The 23782-nt window shown below is 36.9% G+C and overlaps 2 protein-coding genes across 10 annotated transcripts; both read right to left on the bottom strand.

The window, feature by feature from the left end:
* Positions 1–3906: 3906 nt before the first annotated feature.
* Positions 3907–5212, bottom strand: LOC148694116 (uncharacterized). Its single transcript, XM_088700155.1, has 2 exons — positions 4078–5212; positions 3907–3926 (listed from the first exon to the last, which is right to left on the bottom strand). Exons 1-2 carry the CDS (start codon positions 5210–5212, stop codon positions 3907–3909), a joined length of 1155 nt encoding a protein of 384 aa, XP_088556281.1.
* Positions 5213–9347: 4135 nt separating this feature from the next.
* Positions 9348–15496, bottom strand: LOC137740330 (homeobox-leucine zipper protein HDG2-like). Of its 9 annotated transcripts, none has more exons than XM_088700376.1 (13): positions 15144–15496; positions 14547–14681; positions 13501–13718; positions 13270–13387; positions 12946–13134; positions 12338–12781; positions 12084–12185; positions 11767–11970; positions 11428–11602; positions 10760–11031; positions 10265–10354; positions 9750–10128; positions 9348–9649 (listed from the first exon to the last, which is right to left on the bottom strand). In XM_088700376.1, exons 2-12 carry the CDS (start codon positions 14634–14636, stop codon positions 9775–9777), a joined length of 2256 nt encoding a protein of 751 aa, XP_088556502.1. In that variant the 5' UTR covers positions 14637–14681; positions 15144–15496; the 3' UTR covers positions 9348–9649; positions 9750–9774. The 9 variants fall into 9 exon arrangements, with proteins under 9 accessions (XP_088556502.1, XP_088556496.1, XP_088556497.1 ...); XM_088700370.1 differs by having other exon boundaries at positions 9348–9659; positions 10259–10354; positions 15116–15487; XM_088700371.1 differs by having other exon boundaries at positions 10259–10354; positions 15116–15487.
* Positions 15497–23782: the final 8286 nt, after the last annotated feature.

The following is a 23782-nucleotide window of genomic DNA, read 5'->3' as shown; positions in this document are numbered from 1 at the left end:
ACCTCCTCCGCCATGTTGAATATTTTAAGAATATAATATAATGTAATATATATATATATATATATGTATATGTATATGTATATACGGCTGTTTGACAGATGATGGAATTGGGTCATTGACCCAACAATCACAAACAGTGCACCTTTTCTGTTTTTGCGAAAAGACATGATGCATTCCAAACAGATGCATTTTTCTCTTGTATCAGACATATCTATGAAACATTGCTGCAATGTTCAATTCTATCTCGTGGTGAGAGGACGCACCCAAAACCAAAAGAAATGTCTAAAAGGTGCAATTCTCTCTATATATATTGGTAATATTAGTAAAAGAAATTCATTCAGAAATTTGTTGTCTACACAATTTCTTTACTCTCTCTTCTCTCTCTATCACATTCATACAATTTCTTTCTAGTTATTTCTAAGAAAATACAATTCAGTTTTGCTAGTCGAATATTTCATAGTTTGTTGTATCCTTAAAATGTTATTTGCCCTCACTCCTTCAATTCCCCCTGCCTTCGTTGCTCACCATGCCCAATGAAATCCCTGTTGGGGTTTAAAAATGCTTCACTACTTTGGAGATGTTTATCTCACAAAGGAGAATGTAATGCAGCGGAATTTGATAGGCAAGAGAAAGAAAAAAACACTCTCAAAGTGTTATGCAAATTTTTTTATTCTCACACAATCTTAATACAAGAGGAAACACTCAAACACACTCACACTTCACTCTTTTCTCACTTCTTGCTCTCTTTCTTAGTTCTTGCTACATAGCAACACACACACACACACACCTAAATTTATAGGCATGTTTGCCGACTTCACTAGCACTTTCTAGTGCATGTTAATGCACACACTGCACCGACATATGGCTTATGGCCATATAATATTACAACTTGCTAGAATTATCTAGCTTATTATGCATGCCTACCGACATGGGCCTTGCAATATTCATACACTACCTTCTAGTATATTCTTTAGCTTAGATATTTAGGTGGATAACCAACTTAGATTGCTGGAATTTTCCAGCTACTTTTGCCGACAGAGATTGCTAGATTTTTCTAGCATTTGCATGCATTGGTTTTGGGTTGGATCTCTTGTCATGGGCCGAAGACAAGATTACCATTCAACATCCCCCCTTAATCTTGTCTTGTGACGCCGATTGAGTTTCTTAGTCTGACAAAGTCTTCTTGTTTGAGTGGCTTGGTGAATATGTCTGCGATTTGGTCTTGAGACTTCACGTATTCCACTTGCACATCCTTTCTTGCAATGCACTCTCTTATGTAGTGATAACGGGTATCTATATGTTTGCTCCTGTTATGGAATACTGGATTCTTTGCTAGAGCTATTGCAGACTTGTTGTCGACATAGATCTTTGTTGGCTCTTCTTGTCGCATTCTTAATTCTTTCAACAAGTTTCTCAGCCAGATTGCATGGCAGACACATGAAGTAGCAGCTACATATTCAGCTTCGCAGGTAGAGAGAGTGACAATCGGTTGCTTCTTCGACATCCATGTGAATGCAGTGTCTCCCATGAAGAACACAAATCCAGTAGTGCTTTTTCTATCGTCGGAGTCTCCTGCCCAATCACTGTCGCTATATCCAGCAAGTTTGTAGTTATCAGAACTTGAATAAAACAAGCCAAAGTTAACAGTACCTTTGAGGTATCGAAGAATTCTTTTGGCCGTTTTCAAATGTGTAGTTGTGGGATTCTCCATGTGGCGACTGATTAATCCGACAGCATAGAGAATATCTGGTCTTGTGCAAGTCAAGTAGCGCAAGCTTCCAACTAGACTTTTGAAAAATGTTGGATCTACGCTTTCTCCTTTGTCATACTTGGTTAGTTTGACTCCACACTCCATTGGCGTGCTCACGGGCTTGCAGTCATCCATTTTGAACTTTTTTAGTATCTCCTTTGTGTAGCTTTCTTGGGAGATGAAAATTCCTTCTTCGTTCTGCTTGACTTCAATGCCTAGGTAATATGCCATCAACCCGATGTCGGTCATCTCAAATTCTTTGGTCATCACTCTCTTGAACTCGTCAAACATGCTTGGATTACTCCCGGTGAAGATTAGATCATCCACATATAAGCACACAATCAAAATATCCTCATCTTTGACTTTGACGTAGAGAGCATGTTCATGAGGGCACTTGATGAAGTTGTTTTCTTGAAAGTACTTGTCGATGCGACTATTCCATGCTCGTGGCGCTTGTTTTAACCCATAGAGGGCTTTCTTCAGCTTCAGAACTTTGTCTTCATGCCCTTTGATCTCATAGCCTGACGGTTGCTGAATGTAGACTTCTTCTTCAAAGACTCCATTTAGGAAGGCGGACCTCACATCCATTTGTTGAATCTTCCAACTGTTTTGAGCTACCAAAGAAATTAGTAATCGTATAGTTTCCAACCGAGCAACGGGTGCGAATACCTCATCATAGTCGATTCCGGCTTTTTGACTATAGCCTTTCGCCACTAGTCTTGCCTTGTATCTTTCGACCTCTCCATTGGCATTTTTCTTTGTCTTGTACACCCACTTAACTCCGATGGCTTTGTGTCCTTTCGGAAGAATAGCGAGTTCCCATGTATCATTCTTCTGGATTGCTTCAATTTCTTCATCCATTGCTTTCCTCCACTTAGTATCTTGCACTGCTTCTTGGAAGTCGACTGGTTCACAATCAGCAAAGAGACAGAAAAGTGTAGGATTATCAAGTCTTTCAGCTACCTCATAAAGATCTCGTATACTTCTTGTGCGTGGTACTTCTCTTTCATTTAGACTCCCACTTGACAATGCTGATGCTGATGAATTACCATGATTGGTTGATGTTGGTGAAGCAGGTGGAGTAGTGGATTCTTGTTGAACCTCTCTTGCTTGCTCCATCATTCCTTGTTCATTCTCTTCTTCAAATTGAGGAAAGAAGTAAAGATCACCTGCATGCGGGCCAAAATCCCATTCTTCTTCTTCATCGAACATCACGTCTCGACTGATCACCGTCTTCCCATTGTTTGGATTATACAGCTTATAGCCTTTTGAATTGGTGTCATAGCCGATGAAGATGAACTTCTCACTTTTGTCGTCGAGTTTGATTCTCCTCTCGTCTGGTACGTGTACATGGGCTATGCTTCCAAAAACTCTTAGATGAGAAATACCTGGTTTTCTTCCACTCCATGCTTCTTGCGGAGTTTTTCCCCACACACTCCTTGTTGGAGACCGATTGGATAGGTAGACAGCACATGCTACAGCTTCTGCCCACAATTCCTTAGGCAATTTCTTGCTTTTGAGCATGCTTCGAGCCATGTCGAGGATGGTTCGATTTTTTCTTTCCGCCACTCCATTTTGTTGAGGGGATCTTGGAACTGTCAAAGGTCGACGAATTCCATTTTCTTCACAAAACTCTTGAAATTCCTTCGAAGTGAATTCTCCTCCTCGATCAGATCTCATGGCTTTGATCTTGCAACCACTCTCCTTTTCTACAGCGGCTTTGAACTTCTTGAATGCTCCAAAGACTTCTGATTTCTGCTTCAAGAAATACACCCAGGTTTTTCTTGAAAAATCATCAATGAAGAGAAGGAAATAATTATTTTTACCCAAAGAGCTTGGTTTTATTGGACCGCACACATCGGTGTGAATGAGCTCGAGTGGCTTCTGGGCTCTTGTGGTCGACTCCTTTGGAAAGTTTTTCCTGAACTGTTTCCCAAGTAAACATCCTTCACAAACTTGATCAGGGTGGCTGATGCACGGTAAGCCTCGCACCATCTCCTTCTTAGATAATAACTCCAATCCCCCAAAGTTAAGATGCCCAAAACGAAGATGCCAAAGCCAAGATATGTCTTTGTAACATATCTTGAGACACTTTGCAACATCGTTTTGAATGTTCATGGGAAACATTCTATTTTTTGACATTTTCGCCTTGGCAATTAATCTTCCTTTGTCATCTCTAAGAAAAAGGATATAATTTTTCGTATGAAAATCATAACCTTTTTCTAAGAGTTGACCCAAACTCAAAATGTTGCTTTTCATATTGGGCACGTAGTAGACATTTGAAATTAATTGGTGACCGCCATTTTCCAAGGGAATAAGGATGTTACCTTTTCCTTTTACGGGTATTTTGGATTCATCTCCAAAAGAAACGTTGCCACTCACTGATTCATTGAGCTCTACGAAGATGCTTCTTCTTCCGCACATGTGGTTGCTAGCGTCGGTGTCAAGGTACCATGTATAGTCTTGGTCTCCATCATTGTTCTTGCATGCTAGTAGCACAACACCATTCTCTTCTTTCTCTTCTTTCACATAATTGACCTTCTCATCAAGTCTGCTGTTTGGAGCTCTACATTCCCAAGCATAATGCCCAAACTTTTGACAATTATAGCATTGAACATGAGATTTTTCATACCTCGAGTTTGAGCGTCCTCTTCCGCGACCTTTTGTTGAGCTTTCTCCTCTTTCGTAGTTGCTATGGTTGTTTAAGTTCCAACCATATCCACGCCCATGTCCACGTCCGCGACCTCGGCCACGACTTCTTCCGTATCGGCTTCTCTCGTTGTCGAAGCTTTCTTCTTTCTTCCTTGGCTGAACATGCGTCTTAAGGAGCTGCTCATCATTCCCTTGTCTCTTCTTATGTTTCTCTTCATATGCTTGTAGCGAACCCATTAATTGCTCTATACTAATTTCTTCCAAGTTTTTAGTTTCTTCAATCGTCACGACAATGTGCTCGAACTTGGGGTCCAACGAGCGTAGTATCTTCTCCATAATTCTAACATCTTCTAACTTTTCTCCGTTTCTTTTTAATTGATTGGAAACGACTAAGACTCTTGAGAAATAATCAGAAATTGATTCAGACCCTTTCATTTGTAGAGATTCGAACTCACCTCTTAATACTTGAAGACGAACCTTTTTCACTTGTTCGGCTCCTTTGTAAGAGGTTTGAAGCTTCTCCCATGCTTGCTTGGCAGAGGTTGCACTCGAGACTTTCTCAAAGCCTTTGTCATCTAATGCTTGGTAGATGAGATAGAGAGCCTTCTTGTCTCTCTTTCTTGAATCTTTCAAACTCTCCTTCTGGGGTTGAGACAGAGTTGTTTCATCTTCTGGCTCAGTGTAGCCTTTCTCCACGACTTCCCAGACATCGTGTGCACCCAAAAGGGCCTTCATTTTGATACTCCAATTATCGAAGTTGTTGTTGTCGAGCACTGGAACTTGGAAGGCTGCCATAGTGTTGCTAGCCATAGCTCTGATACCACTTTGTTGGGGTTTAAAAATGCTTCACTACTTTGGAGATGTTTATCTCACAAAGGAGAATGTAATGCAGCGGAATTTGATAGGCAAGAGAAAGAAAAAAACACTCTCAAAGTGTTATGCAAATTTTTTTATTCTCACACAATCTTAATACAAGAGGAAACACTCAAACACACTCACACTTCACTCTTTTCTCACTTCTTGCTCTCTTTCTTAGTTCTTGCTACATAGCAACACACACACACACACACCTAAATTTATAGGCATGTTTGCCGACTTCACTAGCACTTTCTAGTGCATGTTAATGCACACACTGCACCGACATATGGCTTATGGCCATATAATATTACAACTTGCTAGAATTATCTAGCTTATTATGCATGCCTACCGACATGGGCCTTGCAATATTCATACACTACCTTCTAGTATATTCTTTAGCTTAGATATTTAGGTGGATAACCAACTTAGATTGCTGGAATTTTCCAGCTACTTTTGCCGACAGAGATTGCTAGATTTTTCTAGCATTTGCATGCATTGGTTTTGGGTTGGATCTCTTGTCATGGGCCGAAGACAAGATTACCATTCAACAATCCCGTGGTACATGATAGTGAACTTGGACTCACTGTAAGAGCATGTGAATGCTGAGGGAGAGGGAGGCAGAGGTGGGGTTTTGGTTGGGGTCGGTGGTTGGGGTGGGATTGGGTCACTGACTTGCTGGACATTGAACGGCAGCTTCTTTGGCTTGACTACAAGGACAAGGAGTGCTAGGAAGGAGAAGAGTAAAAAGAGGCGGCATCAGCAGCCCTTGAAGGAAGCGAAGGAGGAGTATGACGATGTCCTTGGGTAGGTCCTTGGGTAGTAATGGTGGTGGTTGCTGCTGTTGTGGGGGTTTGAGGAGGAGGGTGGCAGCGGGACGCAAGCGTACTGGGGAAGAAGTGTGGATTGGTCATCATTCCTTAAATGACTCCTATTCTTTTTTTAATAAAATATTTAAAAAGATTTAATTTTTATTATTTAATATTTAATTAATTTTTTTATCCAGTTGTGCTAGGGAGTAGGTTTTGCTTCAAGTCAAGTCAGCATTTAATAAAGTAATTGATAGAAAAATTGACAGATGTCTGACATTGCAACAAATTCATAAGATAAAGTATAATATTGTAATTTTCAAAATATAAGGTATGAGATTATGGTTCAACCCATAATTGAGGTTGCCTTGTATAATTTATCCTTGTATGTGTTTGTGCACGGGGACGCGCTCTGACTCAAATGGTTCATGGCAAACATATGTGAAAACTTTTCAACTTGACTTATTGGTTTTACATTTACTTGGTAGATGTAGTGCGGTGGGGTCTTCGTTTGATGAGATGAAACAGAGTTTGTAGGTACATTAATTGTAACATTACTTCCAAGAATTCACACCCTGAAGTGAAGAAAAGCCAAGCGTACTGCTGACAATATTACACAATGCATGTTGAACAAGAACCCAGCAACGAGCCTTCCTGTCTAATTATAAAGCACCTAATGCATTTATTCCAATTAGTAATTTAGTACTACTTCAACTGCAATTTCTCTTGCACCAAGGAGGACTAAGAGTCATTGAGAGTTTAAGAGAGGTTCATATATCCAGTTGCTAAGTGTCAATTGATAAACTTTATAGGCTTGTACATGCAGGTTCATAACCAACATCATTGATATTGTCTTAACTTAACCATCTATTATTAGGTGTTGAGTTTTATTACAAAAAGTCTTGATGATATCAAAGTGGAAACTCCCATATATTAATTGTATATTATTTTGTTTATAACCGACGTGGGATCCTATTCTCTAACACACCTCCTCACGACTGACTCCACATGGAGTCACAAGGGAAACCGATTCCTCATCGGGAACTGGTCAAGTTATTATATCAGAGACAACACAAATTTTTGAGGGCCTAGTCATTCAATATTCTTAAATTGAAGTTAGCACAACTTTTCCAAAAACTTAACTTAAAGAGGCAAACTCAATAAATAGGACCCAGGAGGTGTCAAAAGAATAGACTGCTCTGATATCATAATAAACTTTATAGGCCCATGTAGATGAGCAAGTCTACCACCAACATCATTGATATTGTACCAATCTGACCACCTATTAGTACGTATTTAGTTTTATCACAATAGATCTCAGTGATATGAGGGATGGAAACTCTCATATATAAATTGGATATTATTTTGTCAAGTGACTGTTGTGTGATCTTATTCTACGACATCAATTAGATGTGAGTTTTCTTGCTGCACAAAAAGTATGTCCACAATTTAAAAAGAGTGCTGCTAATGTCACCCACCAGTCTTATTTCCTCACCCTACCTTATGTTTACAACCACCAATAAAAATTGTAAAATGAAAATGCTCTTTTCTCACCCACCTTGATTCCTAAAATAACTTTGATGTACTATTTCTTTAATATGAAACAAGTAAAATAAAACAAAAAACTGAAGAGAAACTCAAAGAACCTAGCATCCATGTCCACCTACTCGACGTGGGACGACAAACACCCCTTTCTCTCCTAAGTTTCGCACCAGACCATGAACGTGCGGCAAGGATGGGCTCAAATTATTTCTTTGCTCCCTCTCTATTTGTTTTCCTCTTCTCTTTTGCATCCATACCGGTTCTTATCAAGAACAATCGCACAGAGACAAAGCCTCGTTGTCCTCACGAGGTCTCCTTCCTCCGGCTGCTCTCTGATGACTGTATCGTTGAAATCAAGGAGATTGGCACAAAATGTCCAAGTTTGAAATAATGGGCAAGAGGAATCTGGTGCACGATTGCAATTTTACTTGGACGATTGCATATTTCTTGGTGTCACTGAGTGTTCCTGGTGCCATTGAGTGTTCTTTGGCCTCTTTGCCAACAAAAATGGTTGGTGGGTGGTGGCTAGCTAGTGACATTAAGAATTCTCTTTTATCACTTTTTTATTTTTAAAACTTTGTTTTGTTTAGGTCTTAAACATCATCTTGTTTGAGGTTAAATTTGTCAATAAATTTTTATATCAAAGTGAGTGGAGAAATAAGACAGTAGAATAAGATAGCAATGCTCTTTAAAGATTACGTTGCACATGCTCAAAATGTGTAACTAAATAATGGAATAATCTAATCTGTTGATGCAATGCCTACATTAAAATCGACTGGAAAAAGCACAAAGAATTCTGGTTAAGTGATCCAAATGTTGTTAGACATTTATCAGTCAACTAGAATCATACATTTAAACATGATCTGTGCTCATTTGATTAATAATTCTTAATTGATTGTTTGATAATAAATGGACAAGGATTCTCTCCTTTTTTTTTTTTTTTTTCCCCTCTCCTTCCCTCCTCTCATATTTGAACGCTGAAGATTTCTTCTTTATAAAAAAAATAAAATAAAGAGAGGGAACAACACAACAAAAAAAAAAAAAAAAAAAAAAAAAAAAAAAAAAAAAAAACTATAAAAGGAGGAAAGGGAGAGAAGGGAAAAAGGAAGGGGAGAGAATCTCATCCCTAATAAATCAAAAGTTACATATAGAGTATACATCTTCGCAACTTGAAGAATCGATGGTACATGGAATCATTCGATAACCTAATTTATTCATATAATATTACAGTTTAACCCCCTTCTTTTTTTTTCTTTCTTTTTTGACCCTTCTTTTTTTTTTTTTTTTTTTTTTTTTTTGTTCAAAAAAAAAAAATTGTCCAATTTGAGATAATTTCCTCCCAACTAAGATTAAGCTTCTTCGCTCATATAAGTCATCTTGACCTATCCTAATTCCAACTCCCGTACCGTCCTCCACATGAACTAATCAAGGGCTGGATTTTAATTAACAGCTTGTATTTCAGGTATCATACAATGCATTTGGTCGAATACCTTTGGATTTGTAATACTGGTTTTTCTACATTTGCGAATGCACTAGTGTTTGAGCAGCCAAATTGAAGTTGTCCAATGCAACGTTGTATCTCATACATTGATACATTGTGTAATTTCGTCGTAATAAACAGGTTAAATCAAAAGCCGCGTAATACCAACACAGGCAAACAATCCACAATCAATCAACACAAATTACTTAAAAAAAATCTAAAATAAAACCATACTTTAAAAAAAAGAAACCCTGAACGATTGACCATAAAGAAAAACAATATCCATTCCAAAACCCTAATCCTGTGTACAAGGTTAAAGAAGGTGGAAAAGGAGAAAGTTCAATAAACACAAAACTTAAAAATTAATCATTTCTGAAGCGCTTAATTTGCCTTTCACATTGTTGGAGGAAGTCAATACCCGAACCCCTAATCTCTTTATAGATTATACAAAAAGATCATGTAGGGTGCGATCTTGACTTCTCCCCTCCTGGGTATAAGCTGCCGAAATTCCTTGCCACCATCGGTGTCTCTGTCCGTTCATCTTTCTTCCTCGTCCTAATACTGCAACAAACTAAAGGCAAACGATTATTTGACGAATATTACACATCAAATATGTGACATGTAATTAATTTGTAATACGTGACATGTATAATTAGCTTACCTAGAAATTAACTGAGTCATGAAGTTCACGCATTGTCGCATGACAATGCAGCTTTGATCCTCTCAACAGTGCAAGCAATAAGATTGTTAACTGTTGCAACTGATCCGAGAGACAGCTTAGCAGTGGGGACTGAATCAACCAAGATCTGAAAAGCAACAGTGAGAAGGGAACCACCACCAGAGCCAGAGTCTCCAATGCCGGCTCCATCCGGGAGTATAGCAAACCCAGAAGGAAGAAGGGCAACATAGTCAGGGTCACTCCCATTCAGCACCACATTCATGGAAACAATGTCAACTGGTGCATAAATCACAAAGGAAGCTGTTGGGTCAGAGGAACTCTCTTGCAGTATCAGCATGTTGCTCTGGCTTGAATTAGCACTCTACAAATTAATTTAAGTTACATTGTCAATTGCTATGTGAAAAAACCAGTTTTACAACTTAATTTAAGTTCTTCGTCAACAACTATTATTTTGTTATAATAATTACTATTGTTATAAAAGATAAAGCTACATTTACTCGTAGTAGAGACACGCAATTTCCAGTGTCACGACCATTAGCGATGTGTGCCATCTCTTGAACAATTCCCCCATTGGAAAGAATATCCCACTGCAAGCATAAGTGATCATCACAATTAATCAATTAGAACAATTTAAGGCGAATAAATATATGCTTTCAGTTTAGCTAATTCTTTGTAAAAACCAAACTGCCATCTGTGTTTTCTTTTCCTTTTCCTTTTTTCTCCTGAGGTTGACACAAAAATGTTTCAATATTAGGTGGGATTAGAAAATATATACTTTTCGTTTCCCATAGAAATTCCTTCATGTGCAAATGGTCTCTATGTATGCTTGTCCGTTTATGGTATGTTTTAGTAGTAATAGTTCATGTACTTGTTTCTCAGGCTTTTGCAAAATGTATGTGCATTAATTTGGTTCCAGTATTAGATTTGGTAAATGTATTCTGAGAGTCGGAGGACAAATAATTAAATTTGAAGAGTAGTTAAAGTGTATGTACCTCGCTGCGAGAGTTCTCATCGCGGAGAAACTCAAAGACTCTTTTGGGAGGAACTGGCAGCCAGAAAGATGTGGCGGCACTGAGCACAATACCTGGAGGCCTTCCGGGATCATCCACACTCTTTCGGGTCATCACCCGGACATCATCAGCCCCGGTTCCAGACAGTGTGGTCCATGTGTGAGTGGTTGATGCACTCACTCCAGCACAGAAGCTAATCACCATTCTTTCAGCCAATTTTAGCATGCTTCTTCTCCCTTCTTGATTTGTAATCACTAATTAACCATGAATTTAACAAATATAAACAATTATGGTTAATAAATTTATTTAAAAAAGAATTAGGCTTAATGACATGCATATTAACGGGATATGTCACTTTAGACACACGCAATCTTTTAACATATTTAACGTACTAGCATGTTATAGTGAATACTACAATGTAGCACGGTAGCCCCATATGAAGAATTCGCGCCAAATATAATTCCATACAAATATTACAAAAAGAATAATAAAATAGCAAACTAGATTTTTATTACCTCCAACATCACCAGTAGGGATGTTTGAATACTACAATGTAGCACGGTAGCCCCATATGAAGAATTCGCGCCAAATATAATTCCATACAAATATTACAAAAAGAATAATAAAATAGCAAACTAGATTTTTATTACCTCCAACATCACCAGTAGGGATGTTTGATGCCATTGCACTAGCCAGACGTTCGCATTGCCTGTCCAAGGTGGCAACCCATCGTTTAGCGCCAAATGCGTGGCCGGAGCTAACCAGCTGCTTGTAGAGGTTGTGAACACCTCTTTCATCCACTTCAGCATGCTCAACCCATGTAACCTAAGGCAGCAAAACTTATCATTAGATGAAATGTATGTACCGTAAAAATTGGGCCTCAAAATATCATATGAAAGTGAAACATACATGATATGTACGTATATGTATATATAGCTAGCGTGTTTAATTATATACCTTTTTTGTTCAAAAAAATAATAATTATATACCTTTGAATACCCATTTGGCATTTCTTGAATTAGGCATCCTGAGGGCATTCTTTGACAAGATCTGGGTGCAGGATTAGGGCGCAAGTTGTCCAAGGAAACATCAACTACAGCCCAGGTGCCATCAGCATGCTGTTTGCAGTACCTCACATAATAATTCTCACGAGTTGGAACAAGTGGTGAAGGAACCTGGAATTCTGCCGTCATCTACCAAATCACAAACAAGATTTTAATACAAGAATATGTGTATCACAATATCTAGACAATGGATGACTAATAAGGAGAGCTGAAGTTGAACTTTGAGGCGAAAATATACATACCACTTGCAAGGCTCCATTGTAATTTCCAGCCACGCCAGTTGATAGGACTTCAAGGGTCAAAGCTCTTGACACAATGCCAGAAAATACAGTCGACCACTGATTCTACACGTTACAAAATCCGAACAAATAATAATTAGGGTTCATGAGATTCCTTAATTCAAAGGCGTTATTAATATTATTGTTTTTTAATATGTACAATGATATACACTTATAAAGACATGTAAATGTGTAATAAAGTTGTTAATTAAGCTTACCACATCCATGAGAATCTCAACAAGGTTAATGTGGTTCATGATAACAACTGCACTCTCACGCGAAGCTTCAGTTTTGAAGCCATTTTGTTTTGGCCCGACTCCACGAGGGAATGTTCTTATGTACTCATCTTCATTAAGTACGGTCGCGCTGCCATCAAGGCTGGTCATCCACAAGGGTTCACCCATTTGGGCCATTCTGACGAGTTCCTCCATAGCTGCAACAGCAAGCTCAATTATCATTGGCTTGTCTGCGTCACTTGGTGCACTGATTGACCTGAGAAGGTCTCCAGCACCATACATCTCACCGCCCATGCCTGGCTGACCACCAAAGCTCCCAACCCCAAGATCAAGTGGACCACGGGAAGGAACAGGAGAAGACATGAGAGGGTAGTTTCCTAACGGTTTGCCAACGTACTTCGCAGCTATCGCAGATATACGATCGATCTGAACAATAAAGGAAATAAGTCATCAATCTGGGGGACATATCACGTACTATGAATCTGGAACATATATGTAACATTCATCCTAATTTGTTGTACCAAAACAGGTAAAATATCCACCAAATAATAAATGTGTTTGATATTATCTTGATCTTTAGTTTTCTCTACCTCTTCTCGTAATCGAGCATTCTCAAGTCTCAGATGGTGTTCGTCGAACGACATCTCTCCTAGAGCTGTTGGGCCGCCACAATTAGGGCATGAGGCATTACCTAGCGCTTCTCTGTACCTCATGTTATCAGCACGGAGCTTTTCGTTTTCGTTCCGAAGTTGTGTGTTCTCATGCCGCTCATGCTGAGTCTGTAATAGATCATTAACAACAAATCAAAAGCAGCCAATTAGTAGCTTTAACAAAAGCAAAACTTTTAAAAAAAATGACAAAAGTTTGAGTATTCTAAAACCCTTACTGAAGACATGTAATGAACAAATATATACCTTCATTTGGGTGCGCTTGTTTTGAAACCAAAATTTGACTTGTAATGGTTCCAAACCTAATTCCCGGCTCAGTTCCTTCCTTTGCTTGTCATCTGGGTGGGGACATTCCTTGAAAAAACTAAATAAAACATCCAAAAAAATTTAATTCAAAGGTGAACTATAAACTTTTGAACAACTCATTAACAAGAGCTTGTTCAGGAGGTTTGAGACTAATTAATAAATATTACTTACGCTTCCATTTCTTGGATCTGATGCTGTGTGTGGCGGTGATAACGCTTCTTTTTGGGTCGAGGGTTTTCTTGGTCGTCACCGGAACCGCCTTCAGGGTTGTCGCTGCCGGATTTGGTAGCACTGTCGAAGTCATCATCTCGGAACCGAGCAATGTCGCTTTCAGAGGTGTTTGTAGCCATGTCTAACGGGTGCAGATGACCGGCTTCCATCATGTTTGGCTGGAACATATCCAGAGATCTTTAAGATTTTGATTTTAGTCCCAAGGGCTTAGAAGGCTTTATGGTTTTTCAATCAAAACAACAGAATGGAAAAATGTACCCACTCAAAAGGAAAGAAAAAATTACATTACACCTGCACACTCTTACTGCGTTATATTTAGCTTTTGACAAACGTCTACATATGTATATTATAAGAAAATATATGGAGCTAGCACATAAATATCGGGTCAAAATACTAAAATACTATTTGAAAAAAAAATGAACAAGAAAATGCATTGAACTTAAATCTCTGTGCTTGTCTTTGTGGTGAAAACCATTCCAACTTTTTTCTAAAACCGAGAAGGATTTTGCCACAAAATTGAAATTTTGGACTACCTGAGTAGTCAAACCCGTCTTACGGTAAAAAATTAATTAATTAAAATATTAAAATACCGAGATGAAGTGGGAGAAGAAAAGAAAATTAGATAAAAGAAAATATATTAGAAAAATGGATCCAGACGTAACGATTGACAAAACCTATATATAAATTTTAGAAAATTAATGAAAATGATTTGAAAACTTTGAGTTTTAACGATAAGAACAAAATAAAGGGTAAAGTGAATGGTACCAGGATTGATTTTTTAATATAAAAATATGATTTTTCGGTAAAATAAATAGTACCGAAGTTTTTCGTTAAAGTTCTCATAATTTTTTTCTTGGTTCAGAAAGCTTTAGATAACTTAGCTCCAGGGAAAAAAAATTAGATCTAATTAGCCTTGCAAAGCGAAGGCGTAGATGTGTAAATTAGTATACCAATTAGACAACAAAACTTGAATTAAGCACACTGACCTGACCAAGTGTGAGTCCTGAAGATGATGCAAACCCGTTAATGTTCCCATTGCTTCCGATCATCGAAGGCATGTTTCTTGCCGGAATCATAAGCCCGGCCGGGATATTTCAAGACTTAAAACCCCCCAAATTAACCTGAACTTGCAATTTGTATGGATTAATTTCCCACATAAATGTAGAGGATGAGGTTATTTGAAGCGGGGGAAACAAAGGGACATAGAGCTGACAAACATACTTTCGTTTTGTACTTGATGAAATGGAGAGTGTGAGTATATGAAGAGATTATAATATTAAGGGGTTGACAATTTTAGTACGACTTTTGAGTTTTGACAGAAAAAATGGGTCTAAACCAAATACATAAACCCACTGTAACACCCAAGTTTCTCCTTATGTTTTCTGGTCTTACCCTAGATGCACCAACGCAAAATGCCAAAAAAAATGTTTAAAAAAAAAAACTCAAAAAACAAAAATTGTCAGAAGCGTTACTATTACTGAGAATACAGAAGCTTGTCGGACAAAAAATGAAAAGTTTAGAGCATGCAAAAATCTAGGGTGGAATAATATGTTACCAGGACGTATGATGTTGTATGTGTGCACCTGATCAAAAGCCCTAGAGAGCGAAGCGTTGTAGATCTAGCTTTGGGCTTTAACCTGGTGCCGGGAAGCCACAGTTTGGTGACCCAAGAGTGGTTTTCCGGCGTACGGATTTTGGTGTATAAGAGTTTTTATATATATATATATATATGGTATGGACTTTGGAGTAGTAAATAGTTTTGGAAGTTAGAAGAAGATGAGGAAGAAGAAAGGGAAGTGGTTTTAGGAAAGAGAGAAAGGCAAGCAAGGAGAAAAGGGGGCAGAGGGAGAAAAGTATGGCAGCGAGGAGTAATTGCAGAGCGTATTGAGAGGATGCAATTGCATTTAATGGTGGGAGAGAAAGGTGTAATTGCTATGAGAGAGATAAAGATATATAGAGAGAGCAGTTCTTTGGGTGTTTAATTTTCCGCTAGGAAGTGTATGGTGCAATAGATGACGGCTACCAAACTCTTTTTTTATTTTTTCTCCCAAATCTATTTGCTAGTGCCTAGCATTTGAATTTTTACCTCCCGTTAAATCTTGTATAAATTTATATTCGAATCTTCTCCAACCGTGCTTACTTTTCCTATGAATAAAATCAAAATCCCTGATGAACAAGAGAATGCAATTTTTAACTAGGTTAACGAATTGCAAGTGGTTGGTGATCTTGGTTATTGGTGTAATGGTTTTTCCATGCTGGGAATAATTCTATAGTTCTTGATTTCTCATGTACTTTTTTTAAGGTATTAAAGGATTTCATTCATAATAGACCAAATGGGCTAATACAAAGAGAGCTTGGAAAAGAATGTGAAAAGGCTCTGAAATATCCTCGTCCTGGTAAACCACATGGAAAAAGAGCTATCCATGCTAGAAACAAAACAATCATCGGAGATAACACATTAACCATGGAGGACCGACATCGTCCCAAAAAGATACACCTCGATGATTAAGACTATAGCAAGCCACTCAATGATTTTTCATGTACTTAAAGAGGTATGAGCACGTTTGATGTGAAAAAGTACTGATTAGATATGAGATTGTTAGCATTAGTCATGGGTGTTCGGAAGTTCGGATATGCAAGGCAATTGACAATAACGTAAATTCCAGTCACACATGTCTGTTAACCAAGATTGATCTTATGCAACAAAGAAGATGAACACAGCAAAGAATACAGAATCAGAGAGAGAAAGCTTAGAGAGAGAAAGAAATAGAGAGAGAGAGAGAGAGAGAGAGAGAGAGATCTTAGAGAAGAAGTTATCTTGTTTGTATTGATAGTTTGACTAACTAAGTACATCAACATTGTAGTATTTATATGTATCCAATGTAGCTTGCAGGATAAGCAACTGTTTAACAAATTCTTAACTAATTGTCTAATCTTGTGACACCTGTTAAGAGAGTAACCCTTAGATTGGTTACTCCTTACATCCTCCCTCAAGCTCAGGAACAGTAAAACTGAGTTTGAGACTATCACAATGAGTCATGAACAAAGGTGCAGACAACCCCTTAGTTAATATGTCAGCAAATTGCTTGAGTGAAGAAACAAATTGAACCAACAACACTTGTTTAGCCACCCGTTCCCTCACAAAATGAACATCGATTTTAATATGTTTTGTGAGGTGATGCTAGACATGATTACATGTAAGAGCAATGGTAGAGAGATTATGAAAATATAGGATAGGTGTACTAGAAATGGAAACTTGCAGAAATTGTAACCATTTGTCTAATCTTATGACACCTGTCAAGAAAGTAAAATATAAGGGTTACTCTCTTGATAGGTGTCATAAGATTAGACAATTAGTTAAGAATTTGTTAAACTGTTGCTTATCATGTAAGCTACCTTAGTTACATATAAATACTACAATGTTGAAGAATGGTTTTGAGTTATTGAACATGTTATTCGAATTGAATCTGCCCTTTTTCTTATTGTTGAAAGATTTGTAGCCAGAGTTGGAGTTATATGAATTGTATGCCCTACTAGATTGAGCTTGAGGTTGAAAATTTAAGGGTTTTTTTTAGGAAAACTAGGAGATTAGGCCATTAATGCAGTACGTATTGGAGCATTATTGAGAGTCTCAATCATTACTTCTTCAACAAGTAATTGTGACTGAAGATCTTTCAGAGAAATAACAGATTCATGCCCCCTTATCACAGACCTGATTGTATTATACTCAGATGGCAGTTCATTAAGTGTAAGGATCACAATATCATCATCCTCAAAGTAAACACTAGTAGCAGACAAATAATCCCTAGCTTCTTTAATTCTTTGAAAATACACATTAATAGAATCAGTACCTTTCTTGATAGTTTGCAACTCATATTTCATTTGAAATATACTTGTCCGAGTAACAATAGAAAACTATTCTTTGAGTCGAATCCACAGGTCATGAGCACTTGTACTTCCAATTGCATAAGAAATTGTTGTTGGATATAAAGTAGTTGTGATAAGCTGCATCAATGCTCTATCATGCATCATTCAAACCAAGTATTCATTTGATTCCTTGCGAGCAAGAGACTGATCAGATGGTTACATAGAAGAAATCTCTTAATCCCAAGAATTGGGAGCAAGAAACCTAGATGGACATGGTGTAGATCCATCGACAAACCTCATAATTCCATGGCCTTCCAATAAAAGCTGCATTTGGAAATGCCAAGTCAAGTAATTGGTGTCATCCAATTTCATGGTTACAAAGGTCGAAACCAATGAAATTAGGGAAGTAATTGCAATATCTATAACTAAATGGCGGTCACCATTGTTGAACTTCAAGAAAATGATGTACAGAGACCAAAATACAAACACTTGGTGTGCACAACCAGAATCGAAGAAAAAAAAAAGTCCCATAATTAGAGATGAAGAACCCTAAATCAAAAAGAAAGAACCTGTGATCGAAGAACAAGAATTCAACTCGAGAATATTGTAGTAGCGGAAGCAAAGAAACCAAGATCGACGAGTTGTCAAGCCTTTACGCGTGTACCAGTGAAGAAGCTGATGAAGCTTAAATGGCGATTGATACCATGTTAACCAAGATTGATCTTATGCAGCAGAGAAGATGAACACAGCAGAGAATACAGAACTAGAGAGAGAGAAATCTTAGAGAATAAGTTATCTTGTTTGTATTGATATTTTCACTAACTAACTGAGTACATTAACATTGTAGTATTTCTATGTAACCCAGGTAGTTTACAGGATAAGCAACTGTTTAACAAATTCTTAACTAATTGTCTAATCTTATGACACTTGTCAAGAGTAACCTTTAGATTGGTTACTCCTTACAATGTACACGTGGGTGATCGACCTATATTGACAAAATCCATTGAGTTATTATACTTAGATTGGATTGATGAAGTAATGAAACAAAATTTGCTATATCAAAATTATCATTAAGAGGTTTACCCATGTGTTTGAAGGACCATCCTTAACATGCGCAATACAAAGAAAGTTGTGAAGTATGAGGCATTTTGGTATGGAGAAATAACCTAAAAGAATGTAACCACAACATACCTCATAGACAAGCCAAATTGTTAAAAAGTGAGGCCATATCATTTGCAAAGTGGGACAACAACATATAATTTAACAAATAACTTAAACTAGTCCAAGAAGAAAATTCACCAGTTCCCTCATCTCCATAGTCAAGATTAGGACACATTGGCAAGACCACCAACAACTTCACCACTTCTAGAAAGATCTAAAGTGACTGCGAGATAAGCAAGGCGGAGTCGCCATGTAAGTAAGCTCAACCATGGAAACTAAGTTGTATGCGATGGATCTGACCCACCAACAACCACAAATCCGACCCTAAAAATCTATCCAAAATCAAGGTACAAAACCTTGAGAATAAGGCATAGCTTGGCTTTAGGAAGGAGACTTCATCAATGTCGTGAAGAAGATAGCAAGGTTGCAGCAGAGAAATGTGACAACAAGAAAAAAAAAATGAGGAAAGCGGAGAGGGGAGAGGGGGGAGGTAAGATGTGGGGAGAAGCGAAGGGGTAGAAAGTGAAAGGAAGAAGAGTGAGTGAAGCAAGGGAAGGGAAAAGAGGAATTAGGAGAAAGGAGATAAGGGTTGCTACTAACCCTAAGTCATACCAAAGGGTCAATTAGTAGGGAAGTTTTGGTTTTCACTGAGAGTAAATTAAGAGCATCTCCAAATGAGGAGTCAAAATATCTGCCATAACAGTAAAAAAAGACAGCATCAGAGATTTCTAACCAAAATGCCAATTCCTATGTGGCATAACGTGGATTGTCCTCAAAGGTGGTTGCTGTCAAATTTAGTTTTGACAGCAACTTCAAATCTATTTTTAGTGATTTTTACCATTTTTATTGTTATTTTTTGCTCTAGAAATACTATAGTCTAGTGATATTCTTCTTCTCATGTAAGTGAGAGGTCTTAGGTTCAATTCTCATCAAAGGTGAATTTGAACAACCACATTATTGCTAGCCCATTGAGAGGCTAAGCCCACAATTTCCCCTTTATTGTAGATAATATCGTTTGTTCAAAAAAAAAAAAAACAAATACTTATTACAATTATAAATAATAAATAATGGAATAAATAATAATCTAAATTTGACATATTAGGTGGAGAACAAAATTTTAAAAAAGATCAAAGTGTCAAGCCGTCAAATTTAAACTTTATGTTTAAAATTTTGCATTTCCCTTAAAGATAAATTTTATGTTTTAAATTTGACATCTTCTTTGAATTCTTTGAAGATGGTCTAAAATTCTATGTTTTAAATTTTGTACTCTTTTAATTTGTTGCAATTTAGTCTAAATTTTATATCCTTAGTATATATTAACGGAACTAAAGATGATAAAACCTCAAGTTTTCCTTTAGTTAATAAGGATATTTTTGCCACTTAGTATTGTGGTTTAGTAGAATTCTTCTTCACTTGTAACTGAAAGGTCTTAGGTTCAATTCTCGTCAAAAACGAATTTGAACCACATTATGCTAGTTCATTGTAAGATTTAACTTACTCCTTCACCCTTTAGTGTAGATAATATCGTGTGTAGATAATATCATTTGTTAAACAATAAAGAACTTTGATATTTAGTTTAAAGCTCAAAGGCATAGTAGTAAATTTGCATCAATCTTTACACAAACCAAACGGCAATATTGCTTAAAGTTATTCTAATGAAATATCGTTTTTTCTATAAAAAAAATAAAATAAAATGATTTTTTGTTTCTACTAAGAATAATATCTTCTCTGAAATAATTTCCTATAAGCACATTAATAGCGTGTAAGGAGGTTCATTAATTTAACAAATAAAAAGAGAAATATAGTACAAATTAATAAAATAAAAAATCTATTGTAGTACCAAAAATTATGTCCCGCCAAGAGTATCACTTGCATTGCATGTTTCCATCCCCTTAGGTTAAAATAATAATAATAATAATTATTATTATTATTATTATTATTATTTAAATTTGTAAATTATATGATATGTCACAAACAAAAAATAAGCACGTTAATAATTCAATCATCAATAACAACATCATATGATTTACAAAATTTGATCTAAAAAGTTAATGTCCCTAGCATTGCCCTTTTTTTTTTTGGTTAATAACTTATCCATACTTTCTCCTCCTAATTTGATTAGTCCAACACCACAACTCTGAAACGAATAAGTAAAAAAAAAAATATATATATATATATATATATATATATATATATATATATATATTCCTTTTATTCGAGGGATTCATTGAACTAGATATGATGAACAAAAAATTAGAAATTAAATACTAATAGACCATGGTGATAGGTTAGAGTAGAGATCAAATAATTGTTGTCGAAAACAACTTTGCTAAGAAAAAAAAAGCTGTCAAATGGCTACGAATCATAGAATTGAAATCTTAAATGACATTGAGATGAATCATTTTTCAGAAGAAAAAACACATGAGCATAGTTGACAGGATGAATATTTACTTTTATTTTATCAAATACTTAGAGTTTTTTTTCCTTTTATTTAATCAACAACTTAATATGATGTAGTAAGCTTAGCCTTCCAAAAGAAGATAACATACAACTAAGGAATATTTCCTGCATTAAATGAACCAAACAATATTCATCTTTAATATTGAATCTGATATGAAAGTTTGGTGATAATATCATGGTTAATTAATGTAGGTTGCTACCAAAATAAACACCATATAATAACAAAGGATAACCCATTAGCATAAGTGTTCCAATATAGAATGCATATTTAATTTGGAGAAAGTAAAAGCTACAAAGTTAACACAACGACTGTGATGTGAAGCAATGGCAAAATAATGATCTTTGTCAAGATTAACCAACCTGTACATGCAAATTACAAGTTTTTAGTAACTACGACGATCATATCATGATATATGAGTTCAAATTTGCTCTTCCAAAATTCCTCTTCTTACCCTCTGTCCACATTGAGATGTTGACACGTATTTCATGTCCACCAATTTAACTATCTTAACTTTATAAAAAAAATGAAAAATAAAAATAAAACTTAAAAAGCAAACGGAAAACCCCAGCCAAACTAAGTTACCTCACACACCTAATCCCGTCAGCCACCAATCTCCGCGGTGGCAACACTTTCTGTCACGCCCGATTCCAGGACATGATTAAAAACAAACCATTAGTTCAACATCGTAGTACCATTTCATTTTATTTATTTTATGACCGCACCTAATCTTAGGGTTAGAATGACTATGTACCATGTGAAGAGATCAAACCAATTGTAGTTCACCATTTTGTTAAGCATTAAAAAAAAAAAAATCTTGTATTTGTAATGACTTCCATAATTTCTCATGGCATTAACTAGCATGAAACTATAGAGTTCCAGAAACATTCGATGGAACTCGACGAGCATGATTCATTAGACTCCACACTACTCAACAAAACCATTTAACAATCAGCATTCTAGACCAAATTAATGCAATCCCAAGTGTATAGGGTTTCAGACCAACTCAAGGAAACCATTCATAAAATGAGATCCAAACCAACTCAACGGAATCCAAAGAATAAGGGTTTTGGACCAACTCAACGGAACCAGACACAAACTCCATAGAATTCTAGACCAACTCACTGGAATCCACCGAATATATGGTTCTAGACCAACTCAACAGAACATAAAAGAACTAGGATTCCAAACCAACTCAATGGAATCCATCGAATATAGATTTCCGGACCAACTCAACAAAATCCCTGCAATGTGTATGGTCCCCTAATGCAGATTAACCAAGCAAAAGCTTATGCATACATAATATAGTGTGGTCCCCCAGTACGGATTAACCAAGCAAAACCATACCATACAACAATAGGTAGGCAGTGATCACCCATCGTGGATTTACCATGATCACCCCAATGCGATTAACCATGCATAACCATAGGCTTATTGATAATAGTGTGTCTTCCAAATGCGGATTAACCAGGTAGCACCATATGCATACATATGATATGATGGTCCCCCAATACAAATTATAACTAAACAGGATCATCCATGTACCATTATGCTACATGATACAGTCTCATTATAACACATCATATATCATAATTATAATGTGGTCTTCGGCTCAGCTCCTCATACTAGCAATCACACATTATCATCTACTCTCATCTAGAAGCCCAATAAACACGTATATTCTGGTAAGGTGCCACTTACACAGAAGCCAAGGTGCACATACCTATGATGGAGCACTAACCAACATAGGTCCACTAGGCTCTATTAGATCTCTAGTAATGCTAACTTTAGCATTTAAGAATGATTCGGAACACGTTGATCAAAAGTTAACCCTCGATCAAAGTTGTTCCCACTAAAGTCAACCACCCTAATTATTCTAATTTGGAAGATCCGTAAATTAAATTTATGATCCACAAATCACTAAAAATATCTCATCAAACGGACAACAAAGACGAAGTAAGGGCATCAAATTTGGCCTAGGAACACAAGATCAAGTCGCTGACCATGCGCCACCGCACGTGGCATAAACTTCGCTGGATTCTGGCCAGCACCAAATTGACCCAAAATACACCAACATGTAGATCATGGAGAGTGGAGTAAGACTTGTAATTACGTCGGAGTCTAGAAAAGGTCGGAAGACGGCGAAAAATGTTGTCAAGCCTTTGACAAGATACATCTCAATTGGATATATCTAACAATTGTATGCACCGATCCAGCAAGCTTTGTCTCATTCAACATTTGTATCAGTAGGTGAACCATGCTTGTGAAAAATGTCGGTAGATATAGTCGGCATAGAATGTACACAATATATTCGATCGCCACGTCACCTACGTCTAACTTTTACAATGTTTTAGCACATAGTTACACTTTGCCCGACGATCCTTATAGTTTTACCGACGAAATGGTACGTCTGGAAAGGTCACATAAACCAACGAATGGAATTTTCGTTGGGCAAGAGAGGGCACAATACATGCCAATTTTTCCTTGGGACCAAAACTTTGCCCTTTGAAATTGTTTCATCGCCTAAAGCCTTTGAAAAAAAACCTAAACGTTGACCCATTTTACCCAACCATTTTTTTCGTAGAGTAAAGTTACTTTGCCCGATGAAATTTGGTTCATTTGACAAACTTCATCAGACAAATTGGTAATTTCTGGTTTGACCATGTCATATTAATCGACCCTTTCAGTTTTACAAATTCATTAGAAAAACATTAAAAAAATGCTCATTAACAGCTT

This window comes from Pyrus communis, chromosome 9, assembly GCF_041283825.1.
Source record: "Pyrus communis isolate YQ-2024b chromosome 9, ASM4128382v1, whole genome shotgun sequence".
Classification (NCBI taxonomy): Eukaryota; Viridiplantae; Streptophyta; class Magnoliopsida; order Rosales; family Rosaceae; genus Pyrus; species Pyrus communis.
This window is presented reverse-complemented; position numbering and strand designations above follow the sequence as displayed.